This window comes from Engystomops pustulosus, chromosome 1 (assembly GCF_040894005.1).
Source record: "Engystomops pustulosus chromosome 1, aEngPut4.maternal, whole genome shotgun sequence".
Taxonomy (NCBI): domain Eukaryota; kingdom Metazoa; phylum Chordata; class Amphibia; order Anura; family Leptodactylidae; genus Engystomops; species Engystomops pustulosus.
In genome coordinates, this window is record NC_092411.1 from 229,700,901 (window position 1) to 229,720,400 (window position 19,500).

Genomic DNA, 19,500 nt, shown 5'->3' on the forward strand with positions numbered 1-19,500 from the left:
ATTATAGTGTGCATACTGTTACATATGGACATTTAAGGCAAAGTGCATATTGTCACGCAAGGAGATGACCTTACCCAGTCCTTCTCAGCCAGTGAAACAGAAGTGACAGCCAAGGCAGACAAGTAAAGTAGACTTACCCCGAGCGCTCATTGTCAGTTCTGGTCACTGGCCGCCTGCGGAGGTCATCTCAATAGTCAGATGTCCATAAAAGTATGCCCAACCCAGTCAACGCCAATTAATGTTAGAGATTTTTATCTAGGGCTTAACCGCCCTTCATGTTGTACAGTGACTTTCAAATTAACCCTTTCATGGTTGTCCCGGTACCAGAACATAAACCAAGACACACGTCAGTCTCTTAGTGTATGTAAAAATCTTCTCCCAGTTTATTTTCCAACCACAGTCTTATATCAAAAAAGGACAGAAAGTCTTCAAAGAGGTGTGAATAGAATACTGCAATGCTACTGGTCATAATGAATTCCGCCGATTGCATTTCCGTGGGACTTCCTGACGTTTTGTGGATTTGCACCGCTGGGACAGGTAGTTAAAAGGAGATTGTGCTGCAAACGATCAGATTCTGGCGCAGCAGCGCCGGCTTTCTTTCGGCATAAGTCAGGGTGTGGGCCGTCGGACGATCCGACTGACTAGGACTGAGCGCGGGATTTAAGATTTAAATTGTGTCACAAGAACAAGCACTTACATGCACCAGGAAGAAGATGGTGAACTCCGGCGGACCTGAGAGGGGGAAGCGACACATGCAGGATATTGGGCGCACAATGTTAGTGAATCGCAGCACAGGGCATTATACATTCGCAGTGTACATCGGGGAATGCGCCAGGGGCGGGTAAGTAAATGTGCCCCCATGTCTTCATGATGTCCAAGTTACTCAAAACTTCTTTTTCAAAGGGAAATCTGGAAATGCTGTGAATAAAGATTATCTAAAGCCTAATAATGTTATTTTATTTTTGGTATGTTTTTAATTTTATATTTAAGAGCATAATTTATTGCTATTTGCCATATGTCATGTTTTAAAATGATCCAAGAAACATTTGCTGAAGCTTAATACAAAATACCGTAGCAGCTCTTGTACAATTATGTCTTTAGAGCTTTCTGCCAAGTAATGTTCTACATCCTGAGGACAAGCACATTAAAATTCGTCATTATTACTCACTGATCATCATAATATTGCAACTATTATATAAGCTTTCCAATCCTCAATGACTAAGAAATCAAACCATAGATTTCCTTAAATGAAGTTATGTTTTATAATGAGAAATGGCATGGAAAAAAGGCATGACACCAGGTGAAATCTATCAGTAATTAGAATGCAATCCTGCCACTGATAGATTATTAAAAGGTATCTCAATACACAGGAAACATCTTATGATGGATAGCTAGCTGATGGGGCCATACCCATTATAGAGAAAGAATTTCATATTGTACTAGGGACTGAATTCATACTTTGCATAATTTGCTATTTTATTTACAATATTGTATATTTTGGTGAAGTGTGTTTCATTCAGTAGCTGAATGTATGGCATTCCCTTATAATGTAAAATGTTAAATAAAAAGTTATATTAAAAAAATGAAAAAAATCTCATTTTACCATAAACTAGCCATGATAAGACTATCTCTAAAAGATTAAAATTTAATTATCAGTAGAAATTAAGGACCAACTGCGGATAGCTGAAAAAAGACCTGGAATAAGAATGCACAATTATTGAAAAGGAAACAAAGATTAATGTACTCAACCTTCATGGTCTACATGCATGCTGACCAACAGACATGCCCAAGTGTGATAAGTTTGCTCAAGAATAATTTGATTGAAAGATGAATGGGCAAATGTGTAGAGTCAGTTCTGATTTTGGCCCTTGTTTCACACAAACACTCTTTAATTTCTGAAGGTTCCTTGAGCTCTCTTTATGAACTGTGAGCTTTAGCTCCTTTCTTGGATTTTCTTTTGGATTCATGTCAGGTGATTTGCTGGACCAGTCAAAGTTATATTTTCTCTCTATAAAACCATTTGAGAGTTTCCTTAGTTGTGTGTTTGGGATTAATGTCCTTCTGAATTGATGCTTTAAATGCTGTTTTGGGATAAAGTGCAAATAATGGAGTCTATTTCACAGTTTTCATAAATGTTGTGGTGCAAACTTTAAATGCCCTTGAACTCTTTTTTTGAATGGTAAGTGCGTAAACCGACCATGGAGGTTGGGTGCATTACCTTTTTTTTTTCTTTTGTACTATGCATCTGATCAGGGTTGCCTCCAGGTATTTAGCGGCCCTATACAGACAAATTTTGAGACACTCCCTACCAATCCCAGACCGCATATTACAGTCTTCCACAGAGAACAACAGTAGGAGAATAGTTACTGAACACAGTATTGATCAGACAATGCTAGAAGCGGCATGTATTAACTTAAGAAGGCCAGTCAGCTACTTTCAGCATAGAACTATTGAAATTATGAAAGTTGCTAACAATATAATGGACCCCGGATAACAGCCATGTTGCATGCTATGCTCCTAAGTAATATATACCACTCACACAACAGCTGATCCGCTATAATTATTTTTATATGAATAGAGACCACCATAATAGCATATATTGCTCAAATAATATATTGAGATAATTGCAAAAATTCTTAATTTAATATGAGAACAACATATATATATATATATATATATATATATATATATATATATATATATATAGGTTTCTCAATTTATATATGGGGCAAAAATATCCATGAGTCACAGTACACCACTGTAGCCAAAGTAGTCACAGTTCCCTGACATAATCAATAGTAACAGTGCCACCACAGTAATCAATAAAGTCAACACTCCCACAGTAGCCAATCAATACACCTCCGCAAACCCAGAAGTAGCAGGCAAAATCTTAGTGCCTGTCAATCATCTTCCCAGAGATCTGCTTTAGGTGGATAGAAGGGAAGGCCAGTTACACTTCAGTTGGATGGCTCATCTTCCTGATATTTGGAACATTTAATTGCCATACACATTTGAATTGACGACTTACAAAGGTATTCAAACCCCATCATAGCAATGGCCTATCAATAATATAGGTCATCAATACCATTGAGGATGCAACAATACTTAAGATCAGCTGATTCATAGTGTGCAGACACAACGTACATGGCTGGTGTAATCTAATCAAAAATATAAGTTTTGTTTTATACTTTATACTATAAAAAATTTAAGGAACGAATGACCTATGAAAATCTTTCAAGATTCATTTTGTTTGTTAATGTGTTTTAGTTTTTCTTTATTTTCAATATTTGTGCATAAATCTATTTTTTTTTCATTTCATATTATATATATACATAATAATGAAACAATACAAATGCATGTACTTTCATCCATAGTTTTACATATTCACATTTTATTTTTTTCTGTTGTGTTTTTTTTCTTCCATACATGCTGCAGTGTCGAATATTTTGTGGCGCAAAGAAGGTACTCATAAAGCACTAGCTGTTTTTTTTAAATACATTTTTTAACTGTGGCTTTGATCATGGGGAGATAAAAAGGTTTTATGTTATGCACTAGGTTTATATGTTTATTGTACGCCTAGAAAAAAATGCAAGATTCGAAGTTGATACACGTCACTCTTAGCTTATCGATTATCCGGGTGCTCAAATAGGTTACAGAATCATCGATAATTATCAAGAAGACTTGGCACTCCTTATTTGTTATGCTTTGAAAATCAGTGAGTTTTATTTCACAAGAAAATTAGTGTGGCAATCCAATTAAATATGCAACGTTTCAGTCTACACACAGACCTTCGTCAGGCATGGATTGCATGGTATAAGTGAGAGTAAAGTGGATAGACTTGCGGCACTGTGGTCGCTATGGCGCTGGAGGAGAGATGGCGGAAGCGTCCGCTCTGGAGGAAAGCACTTTTAGAAAATCTAACTAATTTGTTAAAGGTTGAGGGATTATATACAGAACAAGGAAAGAATTTGTATAAATCCCTCCAAACTCCATTCTCAGTCACTAATAGATGAACCATAGCCTTTTGCCACCTTTACCAACCCTAACTATTTACAAGTATTAAAAACGTTCCACTGATTCTGGTGTGATGTGGATCTAGATCCTCACTGATTCAGAGCAAGCACTGTTATTATTCTTATGGATGGAGTCAAGCTGTCTGCTTCAAACCAGGAACACCCAACCAACAGCAGGGTAACTTTGTAATTTCAGTATCCAATATGCATATAAAGCTCTCTATAGTCAAATTGGTTCTGGACAGAGGCAGAGAACTTGACTAGTACCATCTAACTGTAGAGATTCTGTAAATTCATTACTTGGGAGCAGAGGGATCATAGTGAAAATTCCAGAGGATGCAATGAGTTTCAACTGAAGGAGTCATACTGCAATGCTCATTTGCATACAAATACAAATTATAGAGGTTGGCCACACTTTTGCATAAACTGCTTATGTACCTTTACTTCCTTGTGGATAATCCCTGAATGTTCATCAAGTAATTCAGAATTTGTGCTATTGACGTCTTTACTGTGCATATACTCTCCATTGTTCTTTATTTACGTGTCTGAGCTCTGCTAAAAATGAGGAGCTACAGCAGGAGATTAGGACTAATCATGCTCTTTTGCCCTCCCCTCTTCCTATCTCTGTCAGTAAGGTTGGATAGTGAAAAGAGTGATATAGTGGGTGATGCTGTGGCCAGCTCCACAAGGCAGTGAGAGAGTGGAACTTGTCTATATATGCAAAGGGAAGAATAGTTAGAACAGGGAAAGGCTGAAGCTATCAAAGGAGGCAAAGACACAGGTACATATGCAAATGCTGTGCTGGTTAACCTGATTTAAACTGAGATAACTAATTCAGTCATCACAGAAAAGGGACAGTTCCCTTTATTCAATTACAAGGCAGAGTTATCATGTTTGGCTAAGCGATTCATTTTCTCTAGTGCTGCTTCTGTACATGCAGAGACTTGCCAAATGAAACAGATGAAACAAATGAAAGTGGCCAACCCGTTTAAGATTTCTGTCCATTAGGGGCATCTTTTTCAGAAAAGTTTGCTTGACCTACAAGACCATTTTGGTTGACAATGTGCCATGCATTGGACCTTGTGTTACAAAAGACATAGAAATAGATTTACTAATTGCTGTAGCTCCCATCATTCTCAAGCAATAAGTGTCAATATTTTTGGAATTTCTGTTAGACTGCAGAGCCAGACTGTCTGCTACAGTTCAGGGATACTCCAGGCAGAAGATAACCTTATTTCATTAGGCAATATCCACATTAGGCAATTATCCAAATCCGCTTTCAGTTGTATGTCCTTAGCTGCATCAAACAGTCTGGCTCTGCCCAAATGACAGGAAGCCCTGGCAATAATGACATTGATTGCTAGTCAACAGTGGATACTAGCGATACATTTCTCAACTCATCTGAATCAATGGAGCTGCAATTATTACCCCCCTTCCTCCTGCCATCTCTAACTAACCATACCCCATGCACCCGGGGCATAAATCTACAGTACCCGTTACATTGCTTTGATTTTAAATAGGATAAGTTGTTTGCCCAAGTCTCCTGCAGTCCAGGAAACCAAAATTATCAGCTGTATAGATATTAAATTAAATACTCACTTGAGCTTTAAAAAAATAAGAAAAATATTTAGTTTAAAGAGAATATGCTAAGGTAATAGCCCACCAATACTGCAATATTCAGCAGTTACTTGCATTGCCCTTCTCTGCCCTAGGGAAAGCTTTCATTGCTAGGGCATAGTGCTATGTTGAATATGGAGAGAGGGAACTCTGTTACATCACTGGGCACTTAACGTCATGTGACCAGATTCATATAAGGTTCTGTTACATTTGCAATGTATACCCCATGTATGTATCCCATTACATGCACAGCAGCCTCTATGGAGCATGGGCAAGTCCATGGAGGATGGAGAGAAGTAGAAGTCCATGGAGGCATGCTGTGATATCATATTATCACATACATACATTGGGTAGACATTGCAAATGTAACAGGACCCTGGCCACATGATATGAGGTGCTGAATACTTTGAAGAGGCTTGGCACATGGGAAGGAACGGATGGGAGGGGCTGGATGAGCAGGACCCGCTCCTCTGATGCCAGGAATATAAGGTAAAATTGATTCATGGAGATGTAAGGGAAATACATTTTAGTTCAAAGTAAAAGTATAAAACAAATCTTAAGCTTACAACGTATCATTCCAAAAGGTGAAATTTTGCTGTGAGAATTCAGAGATCAGAAGACCAAGGTCTTAAAAGGGTTTAAGGATGTAAAGAGTTGGGCTGTATTGAAGTTATAAAGGCTCCTCTTAAAATGTGCTAATAAATTAAAATGATGGATATTATAAAATCATAGGTACAATCCACAAAGTGTAGTAAACATGTTTACATTTCTATAAAAAAATATATTTCACATTGAAGGCCAAAATAAATTACAGCAGTAAGAAAACACAAAGGATTATGCTACTGAATAAAGACCAGAGGGCATGGACTAAGCTAAACATTGTTGAAGTGTATCATTTTATCTGTCAAATTTAATAATGTTAATTTACTTGCATTTAATGCAGTATAGTTTTCTAAAAGCATCCCCATACATTCAGGTTCAATACTAATAAACTGATGTAAAATGTCATATAATCACCCACAAAACTTGGCAGATTTTTTTTGTACTGCAGAAAAGAAATATTGAGACATCTATAAAAACGGAATTTAAAGTGAATTTAAAATGAAATCCTTGTGGTTTTTTAGCACTTGTTTATTTTTTTTCCTGTTTTTTGGCACCTACTTCTATTTCTGAAGTTGTGTCTGCCAGGTATAGATATATCATACATGTTTTGATGTCCCCATACATTTTGATGTCCCCAAAAATGTCACACAGATGCTTTACCCCTACTGAAACAGACAGTCAAATTTGGCATATGTCAGGTGTTGTAATTCTGGATTTAGATTTCATACCAGCTGTAAAGTGTAGGGAGTAATGTTGTCATAACTGCTCTGCTAACATGTTTGCTGTTCATGTGTTTGCATGTTCTTTCCAGCCTGCATTATCAAATTTGAGGTCAAAAAAGAAAAAAAATAATAAAAAGTATATACAATGTATCAGAATGTCTACATATCTATACATAAACATCTGTATACCCTGTTAAAATAATAATAATAATAACATTAACACAAAACTACATTCACAATGTGGCCTTTTTCTTTTTAAGGTCTTGGAATTGGAAATGTGTTCTACGTGTTTAATGAAGATGGTATCAAAGTAATCCAACCCATAGAATGTGAATATCAAAGACATATTCGGACCACAGAAAAAATTTTTGGAACCCAGGTAACTTTAAAAAGCCAGTAATTTTATAATTTTCAAGATAAACTGTCACCTAGGACCCCCCACAAGCCAAATACAGGACCTTTTTAGATGTCTTTATGCATGTTCCACTGATGTCTGGAGCCACGGGAATAGAGCTACCATTCTGATTAAAAATAGACTTTTTTATTGTTGCCCTGTCTTCCAGTCATGGAGATGAGGAACTGCAATATACAGTCAAGCCACCCCACCCACCTCAATGACACTGGCATTAAACACTCCATCAGGAAGGAGAGAGTCCACAGTAACCCTGGCTCGGTGAAGAGAAATCAACCTTTTTCCTCACCCCTCTCTCAGGAATTTTCTTCAGCTGGTTTAGCAGTGTCAGCATCAGTGAGGAGGGCCGGCTAGCTTGACTTTTTCCTGCTGTTCCCTGCCTCTATGGCTAGAACAGAGGACTTGACATTTTTTTCTTTTTTCTTTTAAAAAAAGAATGCTGCCTCTAATCCCAAGGATAGAGGCATCAGTGAAACATGTATAAGGACATGTCGGGGTTTCTTTGGGTGGGGGTAGCTTGTAGGTTCTCTTTACAAAGAGTAAATATATAAACACTAGAGATGAGCGAGCACTAAAATGCTCGGGTACTCGTTATTCGAGACAAACTTTTCCCGATGCTCGAGTGCTCGTTTCGAGTAACGAGCCCCATTGAAGTCAATGGGAGACTCGAGCATTTTTCAAGGGGACCAAGGCTCTGCACAGGGAAGCTTGGCCAAACACCTGGGAACCTCAGAAAAGGATGGAAACACCACGGAAATGGACAGGAAACAGCAGGGGCAGCATGCATGGATGCCTCTGAGGCTGCTTAATCGCACCATTATGCCAAAATTATGGGGAACAGCATGGCCATGACAGAGTGACCGAATGAGGCTAGATAGCATCTAAAACATGCAATAATTGACCATGACACTATAGGGGATGGCATGCAGAGGCAGCGGCAGCAGTGGCAGGCTAGAGAGTGTCATGGCGACATACCCTAAATGGACTCAGGCTTCAAACCAATGGGTGGCAGAGAGGGACCAAAGGAGGTGAGCAAGAAGCGCTCAAATAATATCGGTACATGATAAAAGTTTGCCAGTATATTTTGTGGATTACACAGCAGGGTGGCGACAAAGTTAACATGGAAGCCATGAAAACAATCCAAAATTCTGCCTGACACAGCTCGTTTGATAAGGGGACCATGTATGGAGGCAGTGAACTAGTAGTAGATTAAAGGTGCTGCAGTTAAAACTATGTTAGTTGGATCTTGGCATGGAGCTGGCGCTCCGCTGCCAGGCGAGCTTTCGCCAATCCAAGCCCCTGTCTCTAGGCTACTCCCCAAACAGCACTTCTAAGAACCTTTTGTATAAGATCAAGTGTAGTAGCGTTCTTATAAGTTTAGGATATGGCGGGTGAGGGGAATGTAAACAGATGCGCAAGAAGCGCTGAAATAATATCCGTAAATGGTAAAAGTTTGCCAGTGTATTTTGTGGATAACACAGCAGGGTGGCGACAAAGTTAACAACTTTGATGTGGAATCCATGAAAACAACCCAAATTTCGGCCTGACACACCTCGTTTGATAAAGGGACGATGTATGGAGGCAGCTATATGGACGACTTTTGGAGGTAGCAATGGAGACAACGTGTGGAGGCTGCTATGGAGACAATTCAATTTGGATAGTGCCTGTATGTGGCAGTCCAAAAAAGTTTTCAAACCAGAGGAGCAGGTAGGTGGCCCTCCATAAAAATGGAATAGATTGAGTGCCTGTATGTGGCAGTCCAAAAAAGTTTTCAAACCAGAGGAGCAGGTAGGTGGCCCTCCAGTAAAATGGAATAGATTGAGTGCCTGTATGTGGCAGTCCAAAAAAGTTTTCAAACCAGAGGAGCAGGTAGGTGGCCCTCCATAAAAATGGAATAGATTGAGTGCCTGTATGTGGCAGTCCAAAAAAGTTTTCAAACCAGAGGAGCAGGTAGGTGGCCCTCCAGAAAAATGGAATAGATTGAGTGCCTGTATGTGGCAGTCCAAAAAAGTTTTCAAACCAGAGGAGCAGGTAGGTGGCCCTCCAGTAAAATGGAATAGATTGAGTGCCTGTATGTGGCAGTCCAAAAAAGTTTTCAAACCAGAGGAGCAGGTAGGTGGCCCTCCATAAAAATGGAATAGATTGAGTGCCTGTATGTGGCAGTCCAAAAAAGTTTTCAAACCAGAGGAGCAGGTAGGTGGCCCTCCAGAAAAATGGAATAGATTGAGTGCCTGTATGTGGCAGTCCAAAAAAGGTTTTCAAACCAGAGGAGCAGGTAGATGGCCCTCCAGAAAAATGGAATAGATTGAGTGCCTGTATGTGGCAGTACAAAAAAGTTTTCAAACCAGAGGAGCAGGTAGGTGGCCCTCCAGAAAAATGGAATAGATTGAGTGCCTGTATGTGGCAGTCCAAAAAAGTTTTCAAACCAGAGGAGCAGGTAGGTGGCCCTCCAGTAAAATGGAATAGATTGAGTGCCTGTATGTGGCAGTCCAAAAAAGTTTTCAAACCAGAGGAGCAGGTAGGTGGCCCTCCAGAAAAATGGAATAGATTGAGTGCCTGTATGTGGCAGTCCAAAAAAGTTTTCAAACCAGAGGAGCAGGTAGGTGGCCCTCCAGAAAAATGGAATAGATTGAGTGCCTGTATGTGGCAGTACAAAAAAGTTTTCAAACCAGAGGAGCAGGTAGGTGGCCCTCCAGAAAAATGGAATAGATTGAGTGCCTGTATGTGGCACTCCCAAAAATTGTTTAAAACAGAGGACCGGGTCGGTGGCCCTCCATAAATAGCCAGTTTCCTCTGCTTTACTGTACAAAGAGGAGGAGAAGGAGGAAAATGAGGAGGAGGAGGAGTGAATAAATTATTCAGGTTGAGCTTCCTTCACCTGGTGGAGATTGGAAATTAGGAGAAATCCAGGCTTTATTCATCTTAATAAGCGTCAGCCTGTCAGCGCTGTCAGTCGACAGGCGTGTACGCTTATCGGTGATGATGCCACCAGCTGCACTGAAAACCCGCTCGGACAAGACGCTAGCGGCAGGGCAGGCAAGAACCTCCAAGGCGTACAGCGCCAGTTCGTGCCACATGTCCAGCTTTGAAACCCAGTAGTTGTAGGGAGCTGTGTGATCATTTAGGACGATGGTATGGTCAGCTACGTACTCCCTCACCATCTTTCTGTAAAGATCAGCCCTACTCTGCCGAGACTGGGGACAGGTGACAGTGTCTTGCTGGGGTGACATAAAGCTGGCAAAAGCCTTGTAAAGCGTACCCTTGCCAGTGCTGGACAAGCTGCCTGCTCGCCTACTCTCCCTCGCTACTTGTCCCGCAGAACTACGCACTCTGCCGCTAGCGCTGTCAGAAGGGAAATACTGTTTCAGCTTGTGAACCAGGGCCTGCTGGTATTCATGCATTCTCACACTCCTTTCCTCTCCAGGGATGAGAGTGGAAAGATTTTGCTTGTACCGTGGGTCCAGGAGAGTGAACACCCAGTAATCGGTGCTGGAATAAATTCTTTGAACGCGAGGGTCACGGGATAGGCAGCCTAGCATGAAATCTGCCATATGCGCCAGAGTACCAACGCGTAAGAATTCACTCCCCTCACTGGCCTGACTGTCCATTTCCTCCTCCTCCTCCAACTCCTCCAACTCCTCTTCTTCTGCCCATACACGCTGAACAGTGGAGGACTCAACAATGGTCCCCTCTTGTGTCTCGCCAACATTCTCCTCCTCTTCCTCCTCATCCTCCTCCACCTCCTCCGATATGCGCTGAGAAACAGACCTAAGGGTGCTTTGGCTATCAACAAGGGAATCTTCTTCCCCCGTCTCTTGTGAGGAGCGCAAAGCTTCCGACTTCATGCTGATCAGAGAGTTTTTCAACAGGCCAAGCAGCGGGATGGTGAGGCTGATGATGGCGGCATCGCCACTGACCATCTGTGTTGACTCCTCAAAGTTACTCAGCACCTGACAGATATCAGACATCCACGTCCACTCCTCATTGTAGACTTGAGGAAGCTGACTGACCTGACTACCAGTTCTGGTGGAAGTTGACATCTGGCAGTCTACAATGGCTCGGCGCTGCTGGTAAACTCTGGATAACATGGTCAGTGTTGAATTCCACCTCGTGGGCACGTCGCACAACAGTCGGTGAGCGGGCAGTTGGAGGCGGCGCTGCGCTGCCCTGAGAGTGGCAGCCTCTGTGCTGGACTTCCTGAAATGCGCACAGATGCGGCGCACCTTCGTGAGCAAATCAGACAGATTGGGGTATGTCTTGAGGAAACGCTGAACTATTAGATTTAACACATGGGCCAGGCATGGCACATGTGTCAGTCTGCCGAGTTGCAGAGCCGCCACCAGGTTACGGCCGTTGTCACACACAACCATGCCTGGCTTCAGGTTCAGCGGTGCCAGCCACAGATCAGTCTGCGCCGTGATGCCCTGTAATAGCTCTTGGGCGGTGTGCCTTTTATCGCCTAGGCTCAGCAGTTTGAGCACCGCCTGCTGTCGCTTAGCAACGGCACTGCTGCTGTGCCTAGAGCTACCGACTGATGGCGCCGTGCCCACGGATGGTCGTTCGGAGGAGGAGGTGGAGGAGGGGTGGGAGGAGGAGGAGGCATAGTAGGCCTGAAACACCTGGACCGAGGTAGGCCCCGCAATCCTCGGCGTCGGCAGTATATGACCAGCCCCAGGGTCAGACTCGGTCCCAGCCTCCACCAAGTTAACCCAATGTGCCGTCAGCGATATATAGTGGCCCTGCCCGGCAGCACTCGTCCACGTGTCCGTGGTCAGGTGGACCTTGTCAGAAACGGCGTTGGTCAGGGCACGGGTGATGTTGTCTGACACGTGCTGGTGCAGGGCTGGGACGGCACATCGGGAAAAGTAGTGGCGGCTGGGGACCGAATACCGAGGGGCGGCCGCCGCCATGAGGTTGCGAAAGGCCTCGGTCTCTACTAGCCTATAGGGCAGCATCTCCAGGCTAAGCAATCTGGAGATGTGCACATTAAGGGATTGGGTGTGCGGGTGGGTTGCACTATATTTGCGTTTCCGCTCCAGCGTCTGGGGTATGGAGAGCTGAACGCTGGTGGATGCTGTGGAGGATCGTGGAGGCGACGATGGGGTTTTTGTGGCAGGGTCCTGGGCAGGGGGCTGACTATCAGCTGACACAGGGGAAGGAGCAGTGGTGTGCACGGCCGGAGGTGAACGGGTTTGTTGCCACTGAGTGGGGTGTTTAGCATTCATATGCCTGCGCATACTGGTGGTAGTTAAGCTAGTAGTGGTGGAACCCCTGCTGAGCCTGGTTTGGCAAATGTTGCACACCACAGTCCGTCGGTCATCCGGTGTTTCCTTAAAGAACCTCCAGACTTCTGAAGATCTAGCCCTCGCCGCAAGAGCCCTCGCCACGGGAGCTTCACTAGTTGACACATTTGGCGCTGATGCACCAGCTCTGGCCCTGCCTCTCCGTCTGGCCCCACCACTGCCTCTTCCAACCTGTTCTGGTCGAGGACTCTCCTCCGTCTCAGAAGCACTGTGTTCACCCGGCCTCTCAACCCAGCTTGGGTCTGTCACCTCATCATCCTCCGATCCCTCAGTCTGCTCCCCCCTCGGACTTCCTGCCCTGACAACAACTGTCTGACAACCGTGTCTCCTCATCGTCGGACACCTCTTTACACACTTCCACTACGTCAAGAAGGTCATCATCACCCACAGACTGTGACTGGTGGAAAACCTGGGCATCGGAAAATTGCTCAGCAGCAACCGGACAAGTGGTTTGTGACTGTGGGAAGGGTCCAGAAAACAGTTCCTCAGAGTATGCCGGTTCAAATGCCAAATTTTCCTGGGAGGGGGCAGACTGGGGGGGAGGAGGCTGAGGTGCAGGAGCTGGAGGAGTGGCGATTTCGGTGACATGGGTGGACTGCGTGGAAGACTGACTGGTGGACAAATTGCTCGAAGCATTGTCAGCAATCCACGACATCACCTGTTCGCACTGTTCTGGCCTCAACAGTGCTCTACCACGAGTCCCAGTAACTTCAGACATGAACCTAGGGAGTGTAGCTCTGCGGCGTTCCCCTGCTCCCTCATAAGCAGGTGGTGTCTCACCCCGGCCAGGACCACGGCCTCTGACCCCTGCAGTAGTTGGACGCCCACGTCCCCGCCCTCGTCCTCTACCCCTAGCCCTCGGGTTAAACATTTTTAAAATGAGAGTTATAGCTTTAATTTTTTTTTAACTTTTTTTTGTGTTTTTTTTTTTTTGTGTGTTTTTGAGTTTTTAAAACCAAACGATGCTATCCTATTGCTATTGCTATTTTCTAGCCAAGTATGAAAGCACACTACTATGCCAGATGAGATGACACTGAGTTATTAAACAAAATAAACGTAAAATAAAAAAGGACAAATGGCAGACTGTGCCTAATTGAAATCCAACCCCTACTAAATTTTCCCACTTCGGTCTTTGCAATGGATATGTGCGTCACTAAGCGCAAAACACAGCGGTCGCAAGTCTCACTACAAATTGCTCACAATTGGCTACTAGATGCACTGCAGCAAGTACAGCCACCAGCAGATCAACCACAAATCAAATATATAACGCTACTGTAGGCGTAAGCCGTTTGGATTCTCCTATGGCTATTTTCTAGCCAAGTATGAAAGCACACTACTATGCCAGATGAGATGACGCTGAGTTATTAAACAAAATAAACGTAAAATAAAAAAGGACAAATGGCAGACTGTGCCTAATTGAAATCCAACCCCTACTAAATTTTCCCACTTCGGTCTTTGCAATGGATATGTGCGTCACTAAGCGCAAAACACAGCGGTCGCAAGTCTCACTACAAATTGCTCACAATTGGCTACTAGATGCACTGCAGCAAGTACAGCCACCAGCAGATCAACCAGAAATCAAATATATAACGCTACTGTAGGCGTAAGCCGTTTGGATTCTCCTATGGCTATTTTCTAGCCAAGTATGAAAGCACACTACTATGCCAGATGAGATGACGCTGAGTTATTAAACAAAATAAACGTAAAATAAAAAAGGACAAATGGCAGACTGTGCCTAATTGAAATCCAACCCCTACTAAATTTTCCCACTTCGGTCTTTGCAATGGATATGTGCGTCACTAAGCGCAAAACACAGCGGTCGCAAGTCTCACTACAAATTGCTCACAATTGGCTACTAGATGCACTGCAGCAAGTACAGCCACCAGCAGATCAACCAGAAATCAAATATATAACGCTACTGTAGGCGTAAGCCGTTTGGATTCTCCTATGGCTATTTTCTAGCCAAGTATGAAAGCACACTACTATGCCAGATGAGATGACGCTGAGTTATTAAACAAAATAAACGTAAAATAAAAAAGGACAAATGGCAGACTGTGCCTAATTGAAATCCAACCCCTACTAAATTTTCCCACTTCGGTCTTTGCAATGGATATGTGCGTCACTAAGCGCAAAACACAGCGGTCGCAAGTCTCACTACAAATTGCTCACAATTGGCTACTAGATGCACTGCAGCAAGTACAGCCACCAGCAGATCAACCAGAAATCAAATATATAACGCTACTGTAGGCGTAAGCCGTTTGGATTCTCCTATGGCTATTTTCTAGCCAAGTATGAAAGCACACTACTATGCCAGATGAGATGACGCTGAGTTATTAAACAAAATAAACGTAAAATAAAAAAGGACAAATTGCAGACTGTGCCTAATTGAAATCCAACCCCTACTAAATTTTCCCACTTCGGTCTTTGCAATGGATATGTGCGTCACTAAGCGCAAAACAGCGGTCGCAAGTCTCACTACAAATTGCTCACAATTGGCTACTAGATGCACTGCAGCAAGTACAGCCACCAGCAGATCAACCAGAAATCAAATATATAATGCTACTGTAGGCGTAAGCCGTTTGGATTCTCCTATGGCTATTTTCTAGCCAAGTATGAAAGCACACTACTATGCCAGATGAGATGACGCTGAGTTATTAAACAAAATAAACGTAAAATAAAAAAGGACAAATGGCAGACTGTGCCTAATTGAAATCCAACCCCTACTAAATTTTCCCACTTTGGTGTTTAAACACAACGGTAGCAAGTCCCCCTGCTAATTCCTCACAAAATGGTACTAGATGCAAATAAAAAAAAAAAAAAGTAGAACGTTATTGTAGCCCTAAGAAGGGCTGTTGGGTTCTTGGAGAATCACTCCTGCCTAACAGTAAGCTAATAGAACACCCTAACGCTTTCCCTGACCAGCAGCAGCTCTCTCCCTAGCGGCATCCAGACACAGAATGATCCGAGCAGCGCGGGCAGCGGCTAGTCTATCCCAGGGTCACCTGATCTGGCCAGCCAACCACTGCTATCGACGTGTAAGGGTACCACGTCATGCTGGGTGGAGTGCAGAGTCTCCTGGCTTGTGATTGGCTCTGTTTCTGGCCGCCAAAAAGCAAAACGGCGGGAGCTGCCATTTTCTCGAGCGGGCGAAGTATTCGTCCGAGCAACGAGCAGTTTCGAGTACGCTAATGCTCGAACGAGCATCAAGCTCGGACGAGCATGTTCGCTCATCTCTAATAAACACGTTTGAGATTATTATTTATAACTGAAGCGCAGTACAGTTCATGAAAGGAAATGGCCATAAGATAAGATAGTCATGTATTAGTCCCTCAGTGGGGAAATGTATATAATTAATGCTGGATTGGTTTGATATTGTTGCATGTCACAAAAACAATAAACTTACTACACTATACTTTTATTGGGGAAAATACAAATAAAATTAAAAAACACCCTAGATACACTTTTCTATTTACTCACTGAGGGAAATGTATTGTATACCATTTTCAGGTTTTTAAAAAGTATGCGGGCACGGGAAAGGAATGCCTGTAGCCCGCCCACTCCTCAAGCTACCACGCCCATCTTACACCCTCTCCACACCCGCAAATGGCGTGGAGCTGTTTATAGTCACATAATAATCACTAATTCTTGCAGTGCACAATGCCACATTGCACAATTATTCCAGAAATATGGCATAGAAGCAGTGATCACTGCCTTGTGACCGGGACAAATAGTGATTAATGAAGCAGCAATGAATTCCATGTTCTTTTAAAAATAAAATTACAAGAAATTGTGATGGAAGTGGTTTATAACCTGAAATGAAGTTGGCTGACAATAAACAATAACTTAACCCTATAGGGACCTTTACCCTATAGGGAAACTGTGTCAGGACCTGAAGAGGACAGTTCATGCACAGAACCCAGGGATGATCTGGAGCACATTTACAGTGAATTATACTGTACAACATTCCTCTTCAAAAGTTTGCAAACATTGTTTTCAGCCAAAAGAAATGCTTAGTGGAACTTAGTTTTGCTAGAAAAACAGGATGTACGTGTTACTAAATTCAAGACTTCAATTACTTCTGTCCTCTGCACTGTAGAGACAGACTAGAACAGTACAACTGTGATGTGTATATTTTTAGTTAAGCTAGATTCTTTATCTGTTACTGTGACCTAGACAACAGATGGACCATTTTATTTTATGTAAACTTCTATGTGATGGAATTGGAATGAATAAAGCTCAGCAAAAGGGAGGAAAAACAGGAACCTTTATTATGAAAGAAAATATAATACCAGACAATGCTAACAGGCACTAGCCAGATACACTATGTAAGGCACTAGCAACATTTAAGCAAGTCAGGAATTAATACACCTTTAATGATTAATTTCTATACAGATTTTATTTTCATGCGCCAATTGAATACATACAAGCCTCTTAAAAGGGTATTCACATGAAGACAAGATTCTTAAAAATACTTAGGATAGCAAAATAACACATTCACTAATTCACAGTTATTAACAAAAATGCAGCATTGCACAGATATAATTTCAAACTACAAGACAGCTCATTGACTAAACAGCTACAGAGGCAAAGAATACATAGCATATCACTTTTTTGTTCACTTCTCATACATACATATATGTATCTAGACATTCCCAGCCACTAGAAAAGCTAAGGAAAGACACAAGTACTTTGTATACCAAGTAAAAGTTAGTACTTTATTCTAAAATAAATATTACCGTTAATATTTTCAGTTACACTCAACTGAAAAAAAAAATCATAACTCACATTTTCGCGCCCCCCACAGGTCTTCTTTTTGATCTGTCCGGCAGAGGCAGGTCCCGGTCCATGTCACAGGCTGTGATGTCAGTCGCGGCTGCAATAGTATTGTGTGTGCCGGCTGTCTGACGTCAGCACTGTGCACCCCATGGACCTGCCTCTGGCACTAGTTACTATATAGTGGGGGCAGGCACTGGATGCTATATACTGGGGGACAGGCACTGGCTGCTATATACTGGAGGTCAGGCACTGGCTGCTGTGTACTCGGGGGCAGCAACTGGCTGCTATATACTGGGGGGCCGCACTGGCTGCTGTATACTGGGGAGCAGGCACTGGCTGCTATATACTGGGGGGGCAGGCACTGGCTGCTATTTACTGGGGGACAGGCACTGGCTGCTATATACTGGCGGGCAGGCACTGGCTGCTATATACTGGGGGGCAGGCACTGGCTGCTATATACTGGGGTGCAGGCACTGGCTGCTATATGCTGGGGGGAGCAGGCACTGGCTGCTACATAGTGGGGGAGCAGGCATTGGTTGCTTCATACTGGGGGGCAGGCACTGGCTGCTATATACTTGGGGGGGGCAGGCACTGGCTGCTATATACTGGGGGACAGGCACTGGCTGCTATATACTGGAGGTCAGGCACTGGCTGCTGTGTACTCGGGGGCAGCAACTGGCTGCTATATACTGGGGGGCCGCACTGGCTGCTGTATACTGGGGAGCAGGCACTGGCTGCTATATACTGGGGGGGCAGGCACTGGCTGCTATTTACTGGGGGACAGGCACTGGCTGCTATATACTGGCGGGCAGGCACTGGCTGCTATATACTGGGGGGCAGGCACTGGCTGCTATATACTGGGGTGCAGGCACTGGCTGCTATATGCTGGGGGGAGCAGGCACTGGCTGCTACATACTGGGGGAGCAGGCATTGGTTGCTTCATACTGGGGGGCAGGCACTGGCTGCTATATACTGTGGGACAGGCACTGGCTGCTGTATACTGGGGGGCAGACACTGGCTGCTATATACTGGGGGGCAGGCACTAGCTGCTATATACTGGGGGGGGCAGGCACTGGCTGCTATATACTTGGGGGGGAAGACACTGGCTGCTATATACCTGGGGGGGCAGGCACTGGCCGCTATATGCTGGGGAGGTAGGCACTGGCTGCTATGTACTGGGAGACCAGGCTATGCCGCCAGCTTTATAAACTTGCTGATCATGTGACCGCCGGGTCCAAAGGGGTTAATCAGAGCTGCTGGGTTTAATCAGTACCAGTAAAGCTCTGACCAACATCAGCAGTCACCAGGGCTTGCTTCCCCCTGTAACTGAGAAAAGAAAATTAAAATAAAAAAAAACCCAGACACTGTGACAATGTCCTCCAGGGCTCTTTTATGACCTCCTGGGGGATATACAAAGTAAAAACATGCATACACAAAAAAATATTGATAAATATTCATAATTATACATTCACATTTCCCAATGTAATAAAAAAAAACCTGCTATACTACAAAAAACATTGCCATAGTCGCCCTGCTTATCGAGACTATACATTCTATATATCAAAACAACCACAACAAAATAGGGACTTCATTAGTAATGTTCATTTACAGTTCATTTGAAATTTTTTAAAAAATATTACATATTTAAATTACAAAAAAGCCTTTTTTCACATTTAACCTCAAATAAAGCTAAAAATGAAAAAAATCTTTAAACTTTTATTAAGTTTTAACTATCTGTATTTGTCCCAAGAAAAACAGCGCAAGAATCTTTTAACCCCTTAAGGACGGAGGGTATTTTCGCTAATTTCTCGCTTCTTCAAAAATCCATAACTTTTTCATTTTTCCGTGTATAGAGCTGTGTGAGGGCTTATTTTGTGGGTAACAAATTTTACTTTCCCATGCCATGTAGTGGGAAGCCGCAAAAAAATTCCAAATGTGGAAAAATAGAAAAAAACTGCATGTGCGTCATGTTCTTGTGGGCTCAGTTTTTACGACTTTCACTCTGCGCAAATAACACCTCTACTTTATTCTTTGGTTCGGTACGATCGCGGTGA

General features: G+C 43.1%; 1 protein-coding gene across 2 annotated transcripts in view; it reads left to right on the forward strand.

The window, feature by feature from the left end:
• The window catches only part of FSTL5 (follistatin like 5), a 335,086-nt gene that overhangs the window by 287,092 nt on the left and 28,494 nt on the right, over nt 1–19,500 (forward strand). The window contains exons 11-12 of one of the 2 annotated variants that reach the window (XM_072120407.1): nt 3,436–3,462; nt 7,216–7,334. In XM_072120407.1, the coding sequence (XP_071976508.1) occupies nt 3,436–3,462; nt 7,216–7,334 (146 nt within the window). The remainder of the gene's footprint in view (nt 1–3,435; nt 3,463–7,215; nt 7,335–19,500) is intronic. The other variant, XM_072120416.1, reaches the window with a different exon arrangement.